The sequence below is a fragment of the Marmota flaviventris genome, chromosome 13, assembly GCF_047511675.1.
Source record: "Marmota flaviventris isolate mMarFla1 chromosome 13, mMarFla1.hap1, whole genome shotgun sequence".
In the NCBI taxonomy this organism is placed as follows: Eukaryota; Metazoa; Chordata; class Mammalia; order Rodentia; family Sciuridae; genus Marmota; species Marmota flaviventris.
Genome location: NC_092510.1, coordinates 104222266 through 104244416, shown reverse-complemented (window position 1 = coordinate 104244416; position 22151 = coordinate 104222266). Strand labels below are relative to the sequence as shown.

General features: G+C 50.4%; 3 protein-coding genes and 1 long non-coding RNA gene across 20 annotated transcripts in view; 2 read left to right on the top strand and 2 right to left on the bottom strand.

The window, feature by feature from the left end:
• The first annotated feature begins 1061 nt into the window (after window positions 1–1061).
• On the top strand, window positions 1062–14624 carry Dph7 (diphthamide biosynthesis 7). Of its 3 annotated transcripts, none has more exons than XM_027940960.3 (9): window positions 1062–1293; window positions 1783–1916; window positions 2287–2374; window positions 3871–3965; window positions 4306–4478; window positions 6936–7005; window positions 7110–7175; window positions 7387–7559; window positions 12045–12205. In XM_027940960.3, the coding sequence occupies exons 1-9, from the start codon at window positions 1144–1146 to the stop codon at window positions 12194–12196; spliced, it is 1101 nt and encodes a 366-aa protein (XP_027796761.2). In that variant the 5' UTR covers window positions 1062–1143; the 3' UTR covers window positions 12197–12205. The 3 variants fall into 3 exon arrangements, with proteins under 3 accessions (XP_027796761.2, XP_027796768.2, XP_027796750.2); XM_027940967.3 differs by lacking the exon at window positions 12045–12205 and adding an exon at window positions 14285–14624 and having other exon boundaries at window positions 1065–1293; XM_027940949.2 differs by lacking the exon at window positions 12045–12205 and adding an exon at window positions 14023–14624 and having other exon boundaries at window positions 1069–1293.
• Window positions 3258–6939, bottom strand: LOC117794751 (uncharacterized). 2 transcript variants are annotated; one of them, XR_004618614.2, is made up of 3 exons: window positions 6032–6939; window positions 4231–4816; window positions 3258–4076 (listed from the first exon to the last, which is right to left on the bottom strand). It is a non-coding gene; the product is annotated as an uncharacterized lncRNA (long non-coding RNA). The 2 variants fall into 2 exon arrangements; XR_011704196.1 differs by having other exon boundaries at window positions 3258–4816.
• Window positions 14625–16952: 2328 nt separating the features above from the next.
• On the bottom strand, window positions 16953–18994 carry Mrpl41 (mitochondrial ribosomal protein L41). 2 transcript variants are annotated; one of them, XM_027941088.3, is made up of 4 exons: window positions 18909–18994; window positions 18139–18418; window positions 17802–17962; window positions 16953–17548 (listed from the first exon to the last, which is right to left on the bottom strand). In XM_027941088.3, the coding sequence occupies exon 4, from the start codon at window positions 17538–17540 to the stop codon at window positions 17133–17135; it is 408 nt and encodes a 135-aa protein (XP_027796889.1). In that variant the 5' UTR covers window positions 17541–17548; window positions 17802–17962; window positions 18139–18418; window positions 18909–18994; the 3' UTR covers window positions 16953–17132. The 2 variants fall into 2 exon arrangements, with proteins under 2 accessions (XP_027796889.1, XP_027796897.1); XM_027941096.3 differs by lacking the exon at window positions 18139–18418.
• A 95-nt stretch (window positions 18995–19089) lies between these two features.
• Pnpla7 (patatin like domain 7, lysophospholipase) overlaps window positions 19090–22151 on the top strand; it is a 69316-nt gene continuing 66254 nt past the window's right edge. For 9 of the 13 annotated variants that reach the window (XM_027940997.3, XM_027940984.3, XM_034636088.2 and 6 more), the window contains exons 1-4: window positions 19090–19240; window positions 21044–21178; window positions 21273–21360; window positions 21777–21856. In XM_027940997.3, the coding sequence (XP_027796798.2) occupies window positions 19211–19240; window positions 21044–21178; window positions 21273–21360; window positions 21777–21856 (333 nt within the window). In that variant the 5' untranslated portion in view covers window positions 19090–19210. The remainder of the gene's footprint in view (window positions 19241–21043; window positions 21179–21272; window positions 21361–21776; window positions 21857–22151) is intronic. The other 4 variants (XM_027940985.3, XM_034636089.2, XM_027941032.3 and 1 more) reach the window with 2 other exon arrangements.

Genomic DNA, 22151 nt, shown 5'->3' with positions numbered 1-22151 from the left:
TTTATATTTTATTTATATGTGGTGCTAAGAATCGAATCCAGTGCCTCACGTGCTAGGCAAATGCTCTACTACTGAGCCATAACCCCAGTCCCTGATCCTGACTTCTTGGTCCTTGTAACCATGTATCTGGGCTGTTCTAGGAGAAATTCAGGTGGTTCAGGTATGGGGCTTATTCCTACCTTCTCAGTGGTATGTTGGACTGCTTGGCCTCAGAGCATTCTTTGTGGAAGGCAAAGCTGAGGGATTGTGGTTATTCAGCATGCTCTGGTGCTTTTGCCTTAACTGCTATCTGGGAACTGTTCCTCAGAGTTGGACTTCTAGCCACAGGCCCCAGCCACAAGGCGGGATGCCCAGATATTATGTGAATTTGTCTCCGTGTGTCTGCATGGAGCTCCCATAACGGACTACTGTGAACCAAATGGCCTAAAACAACAGGTTATTGTTTCAGGGTTCTGGAATCCAGAAGTTGAATAAGTAGCTGCCAGCACCACACTCCTTCAAGGGTGCTAGGGAAAGATGTTTCACTTGCCTCTCCCAGCACCAGTAGTCTCCTGGTCTGGTAGATGCCTAGTTCCAATGGCAGTCTTCAAATGACACCCTCCACACCCCCGGGGGGAGGGTGTCCTGGCCTGGTCTTCCTCTGCAATTGCATGTCCACGTTTTCTTTTCCATAGACACCTGTTATACTGCATCAGGGCCCACCCTAAGGACCTCATTTTAACTTGATCTCTATTTCCAAAGGCCACATTCCGAGCCTCACGTGTCTCTGGGCAGGATGCATACAACCCAATGTCGCCGACTTGCCTTCCTGAGTCTTTGGGCTCAGGGATTTTCTTGAGCAGTTTCAGCAGCTACTCAGCCTCCCACTAAGGGTCACATTACTCCCCTTACCAAACTGCTGCCTCACTGCGCCGTCCAGCGCCAGGCTACCCCTCCCGCCCGCCAAGGGGCGGCATCGCCAAGCCCAACGTGAGGCGCGCCCTGCACCGGGTTCTCGCCGCGGTCCGCCTGCCTACAGGGGGCGCAGCACCCCGGTGGCTTCAGGCGGCCGGAAGTAGTACCCCGGAAGGAGTTGGCAGAGGCTGCGCCTGAGCGAGTGTGCTTGCGTCCTCGCCTCGTGTGTCTCGCGTCTTTCGGGGCTAGATGGCGGGCCGCTGTGCGCGGGTGCTGCAGGCCGTGGACACCGAGTTCACCGCGGACAGCGTGGAGTGGTGCCCGCTGGAGGGCTGCCGACACTTGCTAGCCTGTGGCACCTACCAGCTGCGCAGGCCGGATGCCGCGTCCGGGTCCAAGGTGTGCGGGGCGGGAGGCCCGGGGACAGGGCCCCCAGGGCGCACGCGGGGCGGGAGGCGGCCACTGGCCTCCAGAAAAACCACTCAGATTCGTGAGCGGCACGGCCCAGGCACACTGTTGGAATCTGCAGTAAAGATAAGAGTACCTGCTAGGATGATGCCTGCCCGCTGGAAGGGATCTCTGAGAACGGAACTGGCTGCTGAAAAGTGAGGGCGGACCAGGTCAGGACTCCCAGCGCAGTTAACCTAGCCGTGCTGGGTCCTGTTGGCCCATATAGGAACTGTCTGTGCTGGGTGGGGAGAGTTCACCTGCTTATTGATCACATGCCAGAAGAGAGACACTTGACCCACTCAGGAAATTAAGGACTCTGCTTCCAGGCAGAGGGCCGCTTTGCCAGTCTTGGTTTACCTTTCTTAGTGGATCCGGTTTCCCAAATCTTGTGTTCTTGACATCTGTTGGGGGTAATCAGAGAATGTGCATATTTTGTAGGGTGGACTGGAGGTTGAGGAGCCTCACGTCCGTTTAGGTCGTCTCTACCTGTACAGTTTCAATGAGGACAACTCTACTTCCTCTCTGGCTGAGGTCCAAAGAAGAGATACTGCTGCAATCCTGGACATGAAATGGTATGACTTTGATAGCAACCCCACCTGGTCTGGAATTGGTCCTGAGCCTCTGCTCACCTAATCATGGAGTCCCATGCTTTGGCATCTTCATCAAGTAGCTGCTTCTGTGTTGTCCCACCTGCCAATGGGCATGTGGCAGGCACTTTTCTTGGGCTCATCTCCCTGTCAGTTTCCCATTCCCAGAGTCAGAATCAGCCTAGTAAGCAATGAGAATTGTGATTTTATGAGCTGGGAAACTTTTTGTATGAGAGCAGGATTATAAGCTCTAGCTTGGTTAGAGATTTGAAATTTAAATAATAAATTACTGGAAAGCACAATGTCCCCCTCTTCTGGTGTGTGTTCTGTGTTCTCATGTGTGAGTTCTCTCCAGGTGCCACATCCCAGTGGCAGGCTCAGCGCTCTTGGGCTTGGCAGATGCCAGTGGATCTATACAGTTGCTCCGCCTGGGGGGATCTGAGGTCAGTGACAGGCCAGGCTTTGTGGGGGGAGGAGACTGGAGGGGGTCGGGAGGGGGCTGTGCCTGTGCAGATGCTTTCCTAGAATGGTTCCTTTAATGCTGGACTGTGTCATCAGTATTGTAAGAAGCCATGGGGTCACTTTTAAATTGGACAGGGGTCTGGTGAGAGGAGGTTATTATCTTAGTGGCTCAGCAGAAGGGCTGAAGTGACAGGTAGTTCACACACTGTAGATCTGAGGGTTCTGTAAGGAAAGCTGGGCAAGCATGCCTTGGGTTGATACTGGGACTAAGAATAATGGTGACTTTCCCATGTAAAAACATTTGGGAGAGTGTGTGAGCTCCACATGAGGTTTTCTAAGTGGTTTACGGTGATCCAGTGCCATGGTTTGCAAAATGATTTAATGATTGTTGTAGGAAGAGGGAGACTGTAGATGTCATGTGGAATGACACCATCAGCCCACAGCCTACACTCTCTGCTTATGGGAGGAAGGAACATACCCCCGTGCAGGTGCTGCAGTGGGACCAGAGCAGAAGCCCAGCTGGCGTTGATTTGTGATAACTCAGGGCATTGCTTCTGACCTGCTCAGCAGGAGCCTGGTCCTAGAAATGAGGGGAAGAATGTCTGAGGAAGACTGGGCCCAGGGACTATGTTCCAGGTGGGAACACATACACCCAAGACAGGACTGTAGTGCAGTAGCCTGCTAAGGGCTTCCTGAGGGGGCTGTTTAGATACTTGCACTCACACAGCCACACATGATGGCACATTCCTACAGTCCCAGGTACATGGGAACCTGAGGTGGGAAGATTGCTTGCATTCAGGGATTTGGGAACAGTTTGTATAACCTAGCAAGGGCCTTTCTCAAAAAAAAAGAAACTCGCATAAATCTTAGACAAGAGAACTAACATTTTTAATTAATTTTGGAACTGGGAATTGAACCGAGGGGCACTTAAACACCGAGTCACATCTCCAGACCTTTTTAATTTTCATTTAGAGACAGGGTCTCACTAAGTTGCTTAGGGCCTTGCTAAGATGCTGAGGCTGGCTTTGAACTTGTGATTTTCCTGGCTCAGCCTCCTGAGTTGCTGGGATGGCAGGTGTGTGCCACTATATCTAGTGAGAAGTAGCATTTTAATGGCTGTTATGACTTCTGAAATGAAAAGCAGAGGAAAGCTCTTATTGTCCCTGCCTCTTGGGACAGAATTGCCAGGACCTTAGGAGGCCTGGGATGGTGCAGAGCATGTGTCAGGCATGGTTCTTGAGCGTGGAGACAGCAGATGTGCCTGAGCGTCCAGGTGGCTAAGAGACCATGCCCCGGGTCAAGAGTGTGGAGACATCTCGAGGTGTGAGCTCCAGCATCCTCAGTCCCGTCCTGTGCCTGGCTCGTAGCAGGTGTTCCAGTCTTGTGTGACTGTGTACCAGTAGCTGATGGCTGTTTCCATGGGAGGGGACAAGGGAGCATGTTTGCCTGGACAGGGGAGTTCCTTTCTTTCCAGTAGAAGAGCAGCAGCCTGTTGCAGCCAGTGTCCAGCGTCATCCTGGAGGAGCAGTGCCTGGCCTTGTCCCTGGATTGGTCCACTGGGAAATCTGGAAGGTAAGTGCCAGGAGGGCCTCAAGTCATTCCTCTGATAATTGAATTTCCTATTTTCAGGCCAGAGAGAGTTTTGAGCCTTGATTCCTGTATTTGGGAACATCACTACCAATCCTAATTAAAAAAAAAAAAAAAATCATTGATCTTGGATAAATGGCAATAAAGTTTTCCTCAGAGAATGCAACACTGGTTTCTGTGATTACCCAGTGGCAGATACCCAAGCAAGCCTTAAGGTGTGTCCATATGCCAGAGCTTTGGAGAACCTCACCTGGGACTTGGTTGTGAACCAGAAGAGGGTGGTGAGTGTGCTCATTGGGCTTCTCCATCGGTTCTACATGTCTAGGGCCAGTGACCAGCCCTTGAAAATCATCAGCAGCAACTCCAAGGGGCAGCTGCACTTCCTGAAGGTGAATGAAGCGGGGCCTGGGCTACAGCACGTGGCCTCCTGGCAGGCCCATCACTTTGAGGCCTGGATCGCTGCTTTCAATTACTGGCAGACAGAAGTGGTATATTCAGGTCAGTGTTTCTGCACAGGGTCTTGACCCACTTGCCTCTGACAGGAGACTTGGGAGGGAGGGAGGGGATGAGGCTTGGCCCAGGGCCAAAGTGCTGGGTGTGCTGGGCTCCTGAGGGCATTGTGTGGAGAGTGTCTTCTGGGACAGCAGCTGGCACTGGTGCCACTTCCTGTTCCTTAGCAGGCTTCGGGCATCACAAGTCTTGGGTGGAGCAGGTACCTGTGGAGCTGTCCTGCCTCCATGGCACTCAGTACCAAATCCTCAGTCCCGTTTCTTGCTTGATATCTGTTGACTTTGTCGTGTTGGGTTTCAGGTCTCTCCTTTCTGATTATAGCTCACCTTCCAAAAGAAAATGTGAGAGAAATAGGGTGAATTCTTTGTCTTTTTGAGTGATTTGTACTTTGGGATGATGATGTGGGAATGATAAATTGACAGAACTCGGCATTTGGGTAGCTTCTCCCAAGGGGTAATTTGAGGGAGGGTGGAAGAGTTGGGCTCTGAAGAACAGAACAAAGTACACAAGAAAAGACCTGCTCTGGTTTCTGAGCTCCACCTGGCTGGTGGCAGTGGCTGCAGTCCTGGTGCAGTGCAGTGCAGGGCAGTTCTTTTAGGCTGTCAGAAACTGCACAGCCTCTTCCACTAACTCTCTGGCCCAGGTCTTTACTGGTGGCCGTAGCTCTCAGCCTAGTGCTCCCAGCCTCGCTGGGCAGTCTCCCTGCACATTTGCCATGCCTCACCCTCTGCTGTGCACCTCTCAGGTGTCTCTGGGATAGCCTTCCTTTCTGCTTTGCTCCTCTTCCTCAGCACAGAAGGGTTGGTTTCATCTGGCATCTGTCTGGATCCTTTTCTCACTCTCTGTCTTTGCTTTCCTTGCCTCAATTACTGTTTTCTCAGAAGCAACCACATGTTTATTGCTTTTTATTCTGAACTCAATCCATTTTTCTTGCTGGCAGGCAAGATGTTTCTGCTACCTAGAACTGAGCTCATTACATCCGACCTTTCCTCCCTAGCATCTGTTGAGGGGGATGGTCTTTTGGTTCTGATCTGAAGCCAGGAAGCCATTACCAACTCCTGTGCTCCTCACCTCCCAAGAGTCCCAGTCCTAACTAGTTTTATCTTTTTTATTTTTGGTTGCAGATGGACACAGTATCTTTATTTATTTTTATGTGGTGCTGAGGGTCCAACCCAGGGCCTCACACATGCCATGCAAGCAAGTGTGCTACCACTGAGCCACAACTCCAGCTGTGATTTTATCTTTTGAGCATCCCTTGGAATTGGCCACCTTTTGCTCTTTTCCTGGCAGAACTGTGCAGGCTGTGGTCTCATCTAGCTGTCTGCAGCAGAGCACTAAGTGATGGCCTAACATCCATTCTGTTCCTTCCTAGGTCAAAATCATAAAAAACATAAAGAGCTTATCACATCTTACAAATCGCCCCCTTTGCAGTTTCCATTTCTTTTAGGATAAAATTCAAAATACTTAATCAAAATGCTTAACTCAAAATACTTAATCTAATCAGTTTTCCCAAGACCTTGTGTGATCTGGCTGGTGCTTACCTCTCTTCTCTATTCTGAGTGAGGTATCTGTGTTCTTCATCATCTCTCCTGAAATGTTCCATTTTCTCTCTGGGTCTCGACGTTTCATCACAGTGTTTCTTCCAGAGATTGTTTCCACTTTTCTGGCATGCTCAGCTTAAAGTCTTTGAAGAAGCCCGTGTAGGACACCCAGCCTCACCAACCAGGTCAGGCCTGGTCCTGCACTGCTGTTGTCATGGTACCCTTTGCTCATCCCACTTAGGATGATATGCTTCGTGTTCAGTTTTCCTGAGGGAGAGTCCTTATCTGTGTTATATGTATCACATCCTTGAACAGTTCTGAGACCAAAATTCTTTTTTTTTTTTTAGTTCTCTCCATCTTGGATTAGTTCCTCTGCCTTGGGGCTTAGCTAATTCAGAGCAGGGGGTGTGGGAGAGGACAATGACCTAATATTTCAGGACTAATTCAATCATTCAACCAATATACTTTTTTGTTTATTTTTTAGTTATAGATGACACAATATTTTTATTTTTATGTGGTGCTAAGGATTAAACCCAGTGCCTCACGCATGCTAGGCGAGTGCTCTACCTCTGAGCCACAACCCCAACCCCATCATTCAACCAATATTTACTGAGCACTTAAGATGTGCAAGGCTCTGTACTGGATGATAGGGTCATCAGTGAACAAAACAGACCGAAGTCCCTGCTTTCACTGTGCTTCTGTTGAATGGGAAAGATGGAAGATACAAAGTACGATGTATAATAAATAAGGAAATTGCACAGCACATCAGAGGCAGCAGTGCTTCTGCCTCAGTGGTAGCCTGAAACCATGCAGGACAGTCACCAAGGCTTCACAGATTCTTCCCTGAGAAGCGGCCATCCCCATCACCAGGTCCTCTGCTGATGTGCTGCTTTTGTCCACACAGGGGGGGATGATGGCCTTCTCAAAGGCTGGGACACCAGGATGCCTGCTGTGTCCATCCTCACCAGCAATAGGTAATTGGCCAGGGGGCAACTCACATGCAATCCCTCCCCAACCATCACCCATGGGCCTTCCTTGCCCCCATCATCCCTTGCTCAGGGGCACTCTTTCCCTGCAGACACTCCATGGGTGTGTGTAGCATCCAGAGCAGTCCCCATCGGGAGCACATCCTGGCCACAGGAAGGTGAGTGCAAGTGAAGTCATGGGGGCCTTGCATTTCCCACCTTTCCACCTGGGTATTGTGGCGCGTGGTCTGCCGACCCTCAAGCCACAGTGCAAGGTTGGGTCAGGGGCCTTTGTCCTCCAGGGATGAGTGGGGTGGGTCTCCTGGGAGGTGTTCCCTGCTGCTGCCCTCTTCCCTTGGAGAAGTGAGGCCACTGGTTGCCCGGTTCTAGCTATGATGAGCACGTGTTGCTGTGGGACACACGGAGCATGAAGCAGCCGTGGGCAGACGTGCCTGTGCAGGGTGGCGTGTGGAGGCTCAAGTGGCACCCGTTCCACCACCACCTGCTCCTGGTGGCCTGCATGCACAGTGGCTTCAGGATCCTGAGTTGCCAGAAGACCACAGGTGAGTGGGGATCTGCCAGTCTCCTCCCCAGCCTCTGCATGATCCCAGACTACACCAGCTCTTACTGCCTGTGCAGGACTGCAGGTTCAGAAGAGCCTGTGCAGGTTCAGCACCTGGTTCCTCTGACCCCACCAGGACCGTGCCCAGGAGGTTTACTGTCTGACACCCTCACGTCTATATGGCCCACCTCCTCCGTTTTTCCTTCTGGTGAACAGCTTGACCCTGTTGTCCCAGTCCCATATGTGCTGATAACTCTTTTCCTTTCTCACAACACCTCTGCCTGGCCTCTTTGTTCTCGTGCCCTTCTCCTCAAGCCCCAGGGCCCCTTTCCCCTCCTCACTCAGCTGTGACCTCTCCTACCTCCCCTCCCTGCCCAAAGGCAGGGGCTTGAGCAGGCAGACCATCCTGGCCTGTGCCACTTGGCCATCGTCCCTAGGGTGCTACCCTGTGCCCCTGCCTCCTCCATTTACTCCCAGGCAGGCTCATAGCCTGCATAGCCATACTCAAGACCTGGCTCTGTAGCTTGCCCTTCTCCCCCGAAGCTCCTCTTCCTGTCTCTCCTTACTGTTTCTGTTGTGCCCTGAGGCTCAAGGTCATCTTAGTGATGGGGGCACCCACAGTGCCACTTGTCCTCCTGAGCCTGTTCTTGCCCGTCTATACATTTTGGTTTGTTGAACCTTTCCTTATACTGCTCTGCAGGTACTTCCTCATTTCCCTGATTCTTTTTTTTTTTTTTTTAATACCGGGGATTGAACTCAGGGGGCACTCAACCACTGAGCCACATCCCTAGCCCTGTTTTGTTTTTTATTTAGAAACAGTGTCTCGCTGAGTTGCTTAGGGCCTCACTTTTGCCTCAGCTTCCCAAGCCCCTGGGATTATGGGAGTATGTTCTCCCTGATTCCTTTTGACCATTAAATCGTTTCAGTAGCCTGTTAAACATTTCTGTGAGGTGTCCCTATTTTCTTACTGAAGAAAGTGTTGTGGATTTTCTTTTAATTTATGGGTCGTCCTGGGCAGTGGTCAGTGTACTTCAGCAGAGTGTGTCTGCTATTGGCCGGTGGTGTGCACCTAGATATCTACTGGATCTCACTGATTTGCGAGGTTGCTCTAGTTCTTTGAAAGTGGGCCGCTGAAGTCTCCAGCTGCTGACTGTTCACTTTCTGTTCTACTCTCATTTCTGTCGGTTTTTGCTTCATGTGTTTTGGGGCTTTGTTTATATGTGTTTTGATTGTGTCTCACTAGGGATTAAACTTGGTTTCATGCTAGCAAAGCACTATACCACTGAGCCACATCCCCATCCCTAGCTCTTTTTTTTTTTTTTTTTGAGACAGGTCTCGCTGAATTGCTGGGGCTGACTTTGAACTCGCAATCCTCCTGCCTTAGCTTCCCAAGTTTCTAGGATTATAGGCGCGTGCCACCGCGTCTGGTCTGAGGCTTTGTTTTAGGTTATGTATGTTTATAATTCTCGTGTCTTCCTCATGTGCTGACCCTTCTATCATTACAGTGTCCTATATGTCTGGTAACTTTTTTGGTACTAGGGCTTGAACCCAGAGGTGCTTTATCACTTGAGCCCAGATCTTTTTAAAACTTAATTTAATTTATTATTATTTGATATTATTTTATTTTTTGGTTCTGGGGACTGAACCAAGAGTTCCTTAACCACTGAGCCACATCTGTAGCTCTTTTTTATGTTTTTAATTTGAGACAGGGCTTCTCTAAGTTGCTGAGGCTGGTCTTGAATCTGTAATCCTCTTGCCTCAATCTCCCACTGGGATGACAGGTGTGTGCCACCACACCCAGTTTTTATTTTATTTTGAGACAGGGCCTTAGTAAGTTGCTCAGGCTTGCCTTGAATTTGTGATCCTTTTGCCTCAGCATCCCAAGCTGCTGGGATTAGAGGTTAAAGGAGGTTTTCTTTATCTTCATTTTATTATTTTTCTTTCAAGTGCATAAACACATTAGCAATGTTCTAGAAGTTAAAACTAGACAAAAAGTATGCTCCAGAGAGTCTCTCTTCCTCTTCTTTCCCTTTTCCTTTTTCTATTCACTTCTTATAGGTAAGCAGTGTTATTAGTTTATGGTTATAATTGTGTCTTTTTGCAAAAATAAACATTTTTTTCTTATTTTTCCACTCTTATAATATGGAACATAGCATTTTATGTATGCTTTTGTGTGTATTGGGGGTGGTCCTGGGATTGAACCAAGGGCCTTACACATGCTAGGGAGGTACTCTACCACTGAGCTGCACACCGAGCACTTTTTGTTTTATTTGAAGATAGGATCTCACTGTTGCCCAGGCTGACCTGCTTGTGATCTTCCTGCCTGAGGCTCCTGAGTAGCTGGGATCACAGGCGTGGCCAGTGCACCCCCCTACACCACCTTTGTTCTTTACTTACTTCTTTTAAAAATGTCATCAAGCAGGGGGCTGGGGCTTTGGCTCACTGCTTATTTCTCGTGACCTGCTGGCTCTGCTCTTCTCTGTTGTTGGCATGTGTGAGGCACCACATAAAAATAAAATAAAGGTATTTTGTCCATCTATAAGTAAAAATATATAAAAGAATAAAAGATAGGTGCATTGGCAGTGTCTATCTAGTCCCAGCACTCAGGAGGCTGAGGCAGTTGCTTGAGACCAGCCTGGGGGCCCGGGGCGTGTGGCTCAGTGATAGAGGCCTGCCTTGTGTTTGAGGCCCAGGCTCCATCCCACGCAGCAGAACACACTTTAGGTCTTGGTGCCCTCCATGTGGCCCCTGGTGCACTGCACATGGCCTTCCAGCTCTGAGTGGGCTCAGGTTGCTCCAGCGCCTCACAGGGCACTCATCTTCCAGTGCACCTCCTCTTGTTCAAGCTGTTTCATGGGAGAAGGGTTTTAGGGTTGCCCCCAGAGGGGGATGGCAGAGTCAGAGGTTGGATACAAGCTGGGTTTTACCAGGCACTGCCATCTTGCAGACAGCCAACCTTGGGACCTGTATCATCTGACGGTGAAAAATATCATCTCAGTAGTTCAAATTTTCATGTCTCCAGTTGCAAGTGAAATTATCCATTTTTCTTATGTTGAAGGACTGGTTTTGTAATTTTGGTCCTTGAATTATCTTTGTATGTGTTTTGTTTCCTTTTCTCTCTGGTTTCTAATCTTTTTACCTCTCAGTTTTAGAGTTTTTCTTTTTTTTCAACCTACTGGGGATTTTAGCTCTAACTGTGGAATGGGTTAGAAATTTGTCTCTGTTCTTGATTTTGCCATTGAGGTATTTTTTTCTCCATGTAAAAGATTTTTTTTTTTTTTTTTAAACAAAATCTAATCATACTTAACAATTTTGGGAGTTTTCTTTTCTTTTTTTTTGGGGGGGGGGGGTGCCAGGGATTGAACCTAGGGGTGCTTAACCACTGAGTACATCCCAGCCCTTTTTAATTTTGAGACAAGGTGTCTCCTAAATTGCTTAGGGCCTCACTGAGTTGCTGAGGCTGGCCTCACACGTGAGGTCTTCCAGGTTCAGCATGTCCTGGATCAGGGCTCAGCCCAGTCTTTGGCTCCCTGCCGAGGGCTCTGCCTTACTTCACTGGAGGTGTGTTTCTTCCAGGTGGCATGGAGCTGGCCTTGCTGTGAGGACAGTGTGGTGCTTGTCTGCATGGGTGGCTGGCTGTGCACACTGGCAGCTAGGCTGCTCTGATACCCACTCTTCACCTCTCAAGTCGCTGCCACTTTGGGTGTCATGGCATACTCACTGCTTGTTTCTCTGTGACCTGCTGGCTCTGCTCTTCTCTGTTGCTCTCAGTGTTTAGGGGAGTTGTACTCTTGTGGTGCTGTCTTCATGCTGATGTTCTAATGAGCTCTGAATGCCTCTGGATCCTTTTCCAAACAGGCTGGCCACGTTACACGAGTTGGTCCTCCTTCCTGCCACCCACAAAACAGCACTGAGTTTATTCTGCCTCCCACTGCTCTTCCCATTCTTAGTGGCTTTTTTCCCCTATTCAACACACTTTTACCTCATCATATAAAGATACATATTTTTTGCAGTGCTGGGGATCCCAGGACCTGGCACGTGTGCTCTAGTGTTTTTCCTTCTTTGCCTCACCTACTTTTTCTCCATCTCAGTTCATGGTGGAGGACTCTTAGTGCCTGCCCTGACAAGGGCTGGCAGCTTGTGGTCTTTATGGGCAGAGTTTGTTTGGGTAGCCTTTTCAGAAAGGCTTGGGGTGGTGCTCTTGGAATCCTGGAAGGCTCTTTGCTGCTTTGTGTAACCTTGATACTTGAAGAGAAGTCTGCTGGTAAGATTTTGACTCACTTTCTTTGCTTGAATCTTTTGAAAATATATATTCCTGCATTGCTTGGCTTGCTGCTTTAGGAGTCTGATGGCTGCTGTAAGTAGTTTGCTTTTTCCTGACTGGAGGGAAAAAAAGCAGTTTTTTAAAAAACTGCTTTTAATAAAAATTTTAAAAGGTATAACATAAAGTATGCCACTTTAACTTTTTTTTTTTTCTTCCTAACAGTCCTGGGGATGGGACCTAGAGCCTCCTGTGCGTACTGGGCCAGCGCTTTCCTGCTGAACCCCCACTGCAGCCTAGCCATTTTAAATGCACGTTGCATAGCCATGGCCACTGCTCATCTTGTGACTCCCACCAGGTGCTCTCTGCTTGTCTGATTGCCTGCTGTAGGTACTTGACACAGTGGGGTCAGAAGGATCAGGCCTTTCATAAACTCTTTCACTTGGCTTCTGAACTTTTCTGGATTCATCCTTTGCATCAGGAGCCAGAACTTCCTAAAGGCTGTTCACACATTTGTCTGCTGACAGACATGTGGGTGGTTTCTACCTTGCCACTGTGTTGAGTTTTTTTTCTTAATCTTTCAAGCTGAATGATTTCACTAGGGGTCTGTCTCAGACTTCAGTATTCCAGGTTGATTTTGTCATTACGTTGTTGGCTATTCTGGGAGGTGTTTGTGGTTCACAGTTTTGAATGTTAACTGTTTCATTATTTCCTGCCTGTTGGAGCCCCCTTTTCTGGACATGAATGCTTAGTGAATTTAGATTGCAGAGCACTCTCACCACACTGGTCCCTCCCCTGCACTGTTCTTGGTGGCACTTGCCCCTAAAGGGTGTCTCTGTCCATTCCTTTACTAGCTCTCTGAAGGCACAGCTTATTCTGAATCTGTAGAAGGTGATTTTGCCAGGAACTGGTGCTATGTTTGCTGGATGAGGACTGCTGGGGTGGGGGTCCTTACTGCCCAGGGGAGGTCTCTGGGACAGCCTCCTGGGAGTGTCCTCCCCAGGGTCAGCCCGTATCATTGCCCAAGGGCCCTGCCACTGTGTTTGCTCTCTGGAGCCACCTCTGCCCTGTGAAGTCCCTGGGCTGTAGTGTCGTCCTGGCCTTCCTTCAGTGTTCATTATGCTTCTGGCGCACATCACTGTGCACTATAACTCCCTGTACATCAAAGGTAGTGGCAATGGCACTTTCTGAGTTGTGATTTAACATCTAAGCTGACTAGAAGTCTGAGTGATGGCTGGCAGTTTTCCCAGTGGGCACCTTAGCTCCCTTCTTCAGGTTCTTGCAGCTGCTCTTATTGGTGTGGTCTTCTCCTGGGCTGTGGACCTGTTCCCGTTTGGCCACACTTCCTTCCTTTCTCTAGAGGTAATGCCTCTTCCATGCCACCATGGCTGTGCACTGTGGGAACACTGTTGGCCTCTTTCCAGCCCTGCCCCACCCTCCAAGCTGCCCTAGGATCAGCTTGGAAGGAAACCATAAATAAACTTCATATGGACCTTGCTAGGGAATGCACAGTCTGCTTGTGCCTTTGGCCACAAATTACCACCAGCATAGTGCAGCCAGGGCCCTTCACTTGCAGTTCCTTGCACATGCCGTGGCCTTTCTGGCCTCTGTACCCAGCACACAGTCCCCTTTGCCTCATCTCATCCCATCTGGTTGACTCATTTTTCCTTTAACCTTTGCTTTTCATTACCCCCCACCCCCCCCACCCCGTGTTGGGGATCCAACCCAGGGGTGTTACCACTGAGCTACACCCCCAATTCTTTTTATTTTCAGACAGGGTGTTGGCTAAGTTGCCCAGGCTGTCTTCAAACTTGGAATCCTCCTGCCTTGCTAGGATTACAGGCATATGCCACTGCACCTGGCTCCCTCCCCTTTTTCAGTTTTGAGGGTTTTGCTAGTTGCTTAGGCTAGCCTCGCACTTGTGATCCTGCCTCAGCCCCCCGGGTGTGCACCACCACACCCACCTGCTTTAAGCCTTCAGTGGGGTAACCCCCTGAGCAGCTTTTGTTGGACTCTCCAGCTAGGAGAAGGCGCCTACGCATGTGGTTCTGTAGCCCTGGCTGTTCCTCTCTGAGGTTCATCCTGATGGTTTCTCTACAGACACGCTGACTGCTCTGAAACTTCCCTTTGAGGGTAGATGGGGCTGTCAGTAGGGATGATCAGCTCCAAGTAACACTGTGGTTCCTGTTCTGTCTTGCTCCAGAGAAGCAGGAAGTGGTGGTCATGGCATCCCACACGCTGCCCAACTCACTGGTATATGGGGCCGACTGGTCCTGGCTCCTCGCCCGTTCCCTGCAGCCTATTCCCTCCTCCTCCTTTCCTCTCAGCGAAGTGGGAGCTAGACTGGCAGACTGGGCCTACGGCCTAAAGCTTGTAAATACATCACCAGCAACCTCCCTTCAAGCTATGGTAGACGACGGGGAGGGCCATGCCAGGTCCCAGCTAAAGGCTTCTCTACTGGACAGGAAGAGTGGCAGCCAGAACTATGACTACAGCTCCTACCCAGAAGGGATGAACTTGGATTCCAGCCTCCTGGCCACCTGCTCCTTTTATGACCATGTTCTTCACCTCTGGAAGTGGGAGGCCAGCTGAGCATGAGGTCGCTAAGACCCTTCCCAGCTACACCAGGAGTGACTTCAGGAGTTACAGTCCTTCCTGCTGGGCCACTGCATGATATGTCTGGCAGTGATTGGGGTTTTCCATCTCCAAAACTCAGTTTCTCTGGTAGTTTGATCTCAGCCCTTCATATGTGTTTAAGCATTTGTATTGATTAAATGAAGTTGTTTTGGGGGAAAAATTACTTTATCACATCAAAAGTAATTATATGGGCTGGGGTTGTGGCTCAGCAGCAGAGCATTTGCCTAGCACGTGCGAGGCTCTGGGTTTGATCCTCAGCATCACATAAAAAACAAATAAAAAATAAAGGTATTGTGTCCAACTACAACTAAAAAATAGTTTTTTTTTAAAAAGTAATTATATTCCAGGTGTGGTGGTGCATGCCTGTAATCCCAGTAGTTTGGGAGGCTGAGGAAGGAGGATTGGGAGTTCAAAGTCAGCCTCAGCAACTTAGCGAGGCACTTAGCAACTCAGTGAGACCCTCAGTGAGACCCTGTCTCTAAATAAAATGGTAAGAAGGGCTGAGGATATGGCTCAGTGGTTAAGCACCTCAGGTTCAATCCTCAGTTATCAAAAAAAAAAAAAAAAAAAAATAGGTCAGTACTCTAGCACTAAGTTATATTCCTGGCCTGGAAGTAATTTTAGAACATGAGAAGGCTAGGCACATGCTTATAATCCCAATGACTCAGGATCACAAATTGAAAGCCAGCCTGAGTAATTTCGTGAGACCTCATATAAAAAGGGGAAAAAAGAAAGTTGGGGGAATGGCTTAGTGGTAGAGTACCCTTGGGCTCAATCCCTGGCACCACAGAGAGGGGACAATCCTCCAATCACATGGTAGAATGAAAGGTGAAGAGGGGAGAAGATGTGTGTACATTCTGAGCCACCTTGGTCATAAAGTGACAATGGGGGCTGAGGTTGTGGCTCAGTGGTAGAGTGCTCGCCACATGTGAGGCCCTGGGTTCAATCCTCAGCACCACATATAAGTAAATAAAATAAAGATATTGTGTCCAACTACAACTAAAGAAATTTTTTTAAAAAAAGTGACAATAGGGTGTCACTAATCATTTCCTCTTAGTGGCAATAAACAGATCAGCTTCCATGTCTTAAACAGTCATCTCTTACTTTTTTTTTGGGGGGGGGGGGGTGGGTACCAGGGATTGAACTCAAGGGCACTGAGCCACTCCCCAAGCCCTATTTTGAATTTTATTTAGAGACAAGAGTCTCACCGAGTTGCATAGGACCTTGCAGTTGCTGAGGCTGGCTTTGAACTTGCTATCCTCCTGTCTCAGCCTCCCAAGCCACTGGGATTACAGGCATATGCCACCACGCCCACCTTTAATATTTAGTTGTAGGTAGACACAACCCCTTTATTTTTATGTGGTGCTGAAGATCAAAACCAGTGCCTCATCTGAGCTAGGCGAGCATTCTACCACTGAGCCACAACTCTAGCCCCAGCACCTCACTTTTGCTGAGATTAGCTTTGAACTCACTGTCCTCCAGCCTCAGCCTCCCAAGCTGCTGGGATTACAAGCATGTACCACTGTGCCCAGCTGGCCTTATGTTTTGGTGGCACACCCCCATATGCCAGCAAAAACCAAAGTGGTCATGACACATTTTTCTACCTTAAAAGGAACAATCCCTGTTGGTGGCCCATTTATTGTGTTTTTTTTTTTGGGGGGTACCACAGACTGAACCCAAGGGCACTTTGCCATTGAGTTACATCTCTAGCGCATTTTATTTTTCATTTTGAGACAGGGTATTAGTTGCTTACAGTCTCATTAAATTGCTAAGGTGGGCCTTGAATTTAGGATTCTCCTGCCTCAAGCCTCCCAAGTCACTGGGATTACAGGTGTGAGCCACACCCAGTTGCTGCCAATTTAGAGTTTGTGTAAAGAGATTTCATGTGCCTGGTGCAGTGGCGAACGCCTGTAATCCCAACATCTTGGAAGATTGAGGCTAGAGGATTGCAAATTCAAAGCTGACCTCAGCAAAAGCGAGGCACTAAAAAAACTGAGACCCTGTCTCTAAACAAAATACAACATAGGGCTGTGGATGTGGCTCGGTGGTTGAGTTCCCCTGAGTTTGATCCCCATGCCACCCCCACCCCCACCCACCCGCGCCACCGAGTTTTAGAACATGTATGGGTCAGCTAAATCTTAAATGAAACAGATCTGAAGGCCTAACTCAGCAGACTAGTCAACAGAGCCCAGTTTGACACCAATTTGCATGTGGCTTCATCTTTAGGTTTCCCCAAGGAGGCAGTTATTTTCACCTGACCAATTGCTTGGGATCCCAAAAGGAACATGATAGGTTTAGTTTTGGGGGTGAATTCATCAGCTTTATCTGGTTCATGCAGCCTTATAAATTTTTACTGGTATGGGCTGAGTGATATGCGCAAACCTGACTTCTAAAGTTGCATGGACTCTGTTATGTAGCATACATTCCACCACCTGATGCCAATCACACACTGCACAGGGTAACACTTTTCTTTCTTTTTTTAAAGTTGTAGATATGTACATGGTGCTAGGACCAAACCCAGTGCCTCACACATGCTAGGCAAGTGCTCTACCACTGAGCTACAGCCCCAGCCCAAGTAGCAAGCTTTTAATAGAAACGGGATGGAGAAACTGCCCCCTACTCCTCCAGGAACTCAAGATCCCAGGCTGGGTCAGAGCAGCCTCTAGTTCCAAGTTTCTAACGTGGGAAGTTCTTGGGATACAGCTGGAAGAGCTTGCCCTCCTGTGTGGGCTCAAAGCCGTACTTTTCCAGGTTGTCAGGACTGAAAGTGCCTTCTTTAAAGTCCTTTTGGATAGCAGGTGCAACTGTTTCCAGGAAGAGTGCTTTGGCAGTGAGTGGTGTGTCTGTGCCTGCAGGAGCTCGGTAGTTCACATAGGGCTTGAGCTTGAAGCCAGTCAAGTCTGGGACAACAAATTCTGGGACCTTTTCCTTTATCTGCACAAACTTCCAGCCTGAGGCACGGATGCCTGTGCCCTTGGCGCCCCGTCCCTTGTTAAAGGTGCGCGGCCCTCGTTTACTGGTCCACTTGCTCATCCTGTCTGCTCCCCGCACCAAGCCTTGAGTCACTGCGGTCAGGAAACCCATGACGTTCCCTGCAGGAAACAGCTTTGAAAGGTCAGCACCGAGGATGGCTGAGAAGACCCCGGACCCCGTGGTGGAAAACCTGGACTCAACCCCGAGGGGTAGAGGATCCAGGTCGGATCCTCCTTGAACAGCCACCCCATAAGATCCCTGTCCCCGCGGGCGTAGAGGGCCCGGACCCCATACTCGGGGACTGGAGAGGAACCGGAACCAGACCCCGCGGGCGGAAAGGACGCAGCACCCCCTGGAAACGGACGGACCGACCTGAGCTGGCTGCTCTTGAGCTCGGCCTCGCGCTCCCACTCTGCCTGCGACAGTTCGGGCAACTAGCCCCCGGCCTGAGCCAAAACAAGTGCTGGGGGACCAGAGCTGCACAACCCGACTGCGATCTCGCCGTACTTCCGACCGACGGCCGACCAAGCGCCCTGCAACAAGAGCAGCTCCGATTGGCCGCTGCCGTATCCGACGCGCAGCCGTAGTTTCCCGAGGGGGCGTAGCCTAAGAGACTTGGCCAATGGGTGGAGAGACCAGAGGCGGGGCTGCGGGAGCTTGGGACCCGGGGAGTCAACAGGCGCGCCCGGAAGTGGGGGTCCAGGCCTACCTCTGTGGTGGGTAGGGCGCGCGCAGGCAGTTCGCAGCGGGCCGCCTGTGGCGCCGGGCTCGGCGCCTATAACCACCGGCGCGGCTCCGAGGTGGCCCCTGATGACCCTTCGTTTTCCTCGGGACCCCGGGGTAGTCCCTGAGGACTCTACGTTGTCCTGAACGGGCCCGAGGTGTCCTGGGCACATGTACACTACTGTTAAGGAGGGGCTGTTCCTCGGGAATCGTCGGAGGGTCGGGGAAAGCGGGCCCTTCCGTCCCTCGGCGGCCGCGGCTCGGACCTGTAGCAGAAGGGCGGTCCAGTGACGGGCCGCCTGCGCCTCTCCCCTCTGACCGAGGGAGTCAGGCCCTCTTGGTCCCCAGGTTCATCACTTCGGGGCCCGGAAAACCCACCCTGTTACTCCAGCTCCGCTTCCCCGTCGCCTCCCCCCTACTCTGATGGCCCCGTGGTGTCCTGGTCATTTGCTCCTCTTGATGCATCCCCCGCGCCGGATGACCCCTTCACGGACACTGCCCTTCCGGGTCACGCCCCCTCCAGGACAACTGCCTTTTCCGGCGGTTGCATCCCCAGGCTATGACCCTCCCCACCGCTGTCCTTTCCGGCCACACCCCTTCCCAGCAGTTGCTTTACCCGTCTGGTGCCCTCCCGGCCGCGCCCCTCCCCCGCTGGATCATCCTAGTTCCTCCAGCCATACCCTGTGCCCGACACATTCACCCCTCCTTGAACAGCCACCCCATAATACCCCTGTCCCCAGCCAGTGCTGAGCCTACCCCACACGGCCTCTCCAGACCCTGGCTGTGCTGTCCAGACTCTTCCGCTGAGCTCTGGGAGTAGAGCCAGTGGCTTGGCTGCTGTTGTGAGTTCCCCTTGGGCCACGTGAGGGCTGTTTACAGGAGAAGGAAGCCGCAGTGAGACAGCAGATGCTTCTGAAAAACAGCTTCTTTTCAGGAGAACAAAGGTGCAGAGGTGTTTCCTTCCAGTGAGAATGTAATTTGATTCTGAAAGTAGTGGGGAAGGCGCTAGTAAAGTGTTTCCTCAACCTGTCTCCTCACCCTTTGCTCTGCTTACAGTCATGCGGGAAGAGGACGATGTCTGCTCAGAGGTGGGTATACCAGGTATCTGGTGAGAGTCCTTTCGTTAGAACCCCCACTCAGGAACTTCTCCATCTAGAGAAGGGTTCTCTGCCTCCCTCCTCTGCCTGGACTTCCTGAAGCCTGAGGACTGACTGGGGTCAGTTGCCTTGCCAGAGCTCACACTGGTTGCTAGATAGCCAGGCTTTCACAGTATGGACAGTTGCATGTGGCTGTTGGATGACATTTGAGACCATCTTTTCATCCCTTCAGGTCCTGTTTCGCTTGAGACTTTGCCTGCTTGCTTTGCTTAGGGTCTTTTTTCAGTCCAGCACTACAGCCATATCCCAAAGGCTTTTTTGTTCCTGAGCCAGAAAAGTAAATGCATTAAACAGCAGAAAGCTAGAGACACTCCATCATTGCAGGCAATATAAGTAGGTTAGACCTTTGCTTGGATAATCTGACTGCACCAGACTTCAGAGGGGCACACTTAGATCAGTGGAGGGAGTGGTGGGGTGCCCTTATGCTCCCCAACCAATAAGCTCCTGAGAGCTGAGTGGGGACAAAGAAGGAGAGACGCTGGGTACCTCAATCCTAAAGCAAGAGGTGCACTGTGCGCATAGTCACATGCAGCACAAGGGTGTTTCAGCCAACAGAAGGCCATGCGTACAACAGTATGCAATAGAATTGTTTTGCCTGGTGAGTTCAGTGCTCTCTTAGTTTGTATGAGCACACCCTGTGACATTCACATAATGATGAGAACACCTGCCAGTGAATTTCTCAGAGGGTGTCCTCACTCAGACTGATGACTGAACCTGCCTCCTGCACCAAGTGCACAGGGATGAGCTTTCTGCATCTCTCACTCTGGTCTTGATGCAGAATTTTGCCTTAGAGACGCTTTGCCTGGTGCCTTCCTGCCCTCCTTGGCTTTTCTGGCATGGCTGTTGTATCTGAGACCTGTTTCTCTGAAGGTTGGGGCTTTGGTCCATGGCACTTGGGTAGAAACTGGAAAGGATTAGTAGGTGGCCTGCCCTTCCCCATCTAGCTCCTGGCTGCTTGGGAGCAGGGTGGGTGCAGGAGAATGGAGAGTGGCTGCATGTCTGGCCCATCTTAGGCTTTGGGAGCCAGTCAGCCTTCTCTGTTAGTTGCTCACTCACCTTGTCTGAATTTCTGAAGTTCTGGTCAGTGCCCTTCTCAGACACAGCAGGGAGATGTCTCTGCTCTTTCCTCTTTGGCATGTGAACTGATATTGGATGTCCCCCAAATCCAGAGGGCTCCTCAGAGTTTAGTTTAGTTAGTTTGTTTGTTTCTTTCTTTCTCTCTCTCTCTTTCCTTCCTTCCTTCCCTCCCTCCCTCCCTCCCTTCCTTCCTTCCTTCCTTCCTTCCTTCGTCTTTTTATGCTTCCCAGGGTGATCTTGAACTCCTGGGCTCAAGTGATCTTCCTTCTTTGGCCTTCTGAGCAGCTGGAACTAAACCGAATACAGGCCTCAGCAACCACCCACCTTCTCAGGGTTTCTGTGCACAGCAGTTATTTGGCTCCCATAGGGCACCAAGAGATGATCTTGGCCTCCCCTGTGGCTGGGGCTTGCTCTCCTGTGCTTACATCTCAAGGATGAGAGCCCAGGATTCAGGTGTGTTAGTGATGTACAGGGCATTTGCTGTCAGCAACCCTTCCTGTGTGTCCCAGTGTCTGAGGAGGACAGGTTGCTCCCTATCTGCCATTGGAGGCAGGCCCAGAGGACCTCAGCAGCTCTGGCAAGGTCACTTCTCTCTGGAATCTCCAGAGGTGCTAACTTCCTCCCTACCTTCCAACTCTACTCTTGCTCCCTGACCAGGCCCAGGCTGGGAATCCAGGCCATTTGTCTGTTCAACCTGAGTGCTGCTTTCCTCTCCAGGCTGGCTTCTGTATAGGCACTGCCCTGCGTTCCTGGGGGCTGCAGTTCATGGAGGAGCATTCACAGTCCACCATGGTAATCACAGGCTTTCCTGGGGATGGACCTGGTTGGGCCAACTGGTGGCTGTGGTCTGCCTTGCTGATGGGTGCACTTTGTCCTGCCCACCCAGCTGATCGGGATTGCAATTGGAGCCCTCCTGGCCCTAGCCTTTGTCAGTATTGCTATCTTTTTTGTATACAGAAGGGTTAACCGATTCCGTAAGTATCTTGGTTTGTACTGTGGCTCTAGGGGGAGGGACAGGGCTCATATGTGTGTGGGTGTGTGTCCATGTCCTATGGGCATTTGGACTCTAGGGGTGTGGTTTTGTTGGAATCCAGGTTCAGGCTGTGGTTTCCAGTCTTTGCAGAGCCTTTTCTGCCTCCCTTTCCCAAGCAAGGATCTAGTGAGAAGAAATGAGATTCCTCTGTGATCTGAGACAGGCACTGATGTCTGAGGGGTGGCTGGGGGACAGGACAGGCAGGAACACAGTTTATCTTCTAGCACCTGTATTTCCAGCCCCTGGCCAGTGCTGCGCTTTTATTTTAGCTCAGGCAATTTCACCATAAACCCTCTCAGGGCCATGCCCAGGATGGGGGCTTTCCCACTTCACAGTGTCCCTTCCCTCCCCTTGCAGGACAAGTGCACCCCACTCCTCAGTACAGGTTCCGAAAGCGGGACAAAGTGATGTTTTATGGTCGGAAGATCATGAGGAAGGTAATTTGCTCATAGCCCTGGGTGGTACCTTGGCTCTTTCCTGAACAGCACCCTGGGGAGTGGAGACCACTACTCCCCAGGTTCCTTAAGCTTCTGGTTCCTGCACTCTGGGAGTACATTGCTGAGGGGTCCATGACCCTTGCTGCTGGGCACAGGATTTTGGGGGGTGTCATAAGTCATGCTAAATGTTTTCTGCTTTCCCCAACTAAACCAAATACATTTTATTGGAAATATCCCTGGCCTTGTTGACCTCAAACCACCTGGTCTGGAGGGCTGGAGTAGGGTGGGTGTCTGA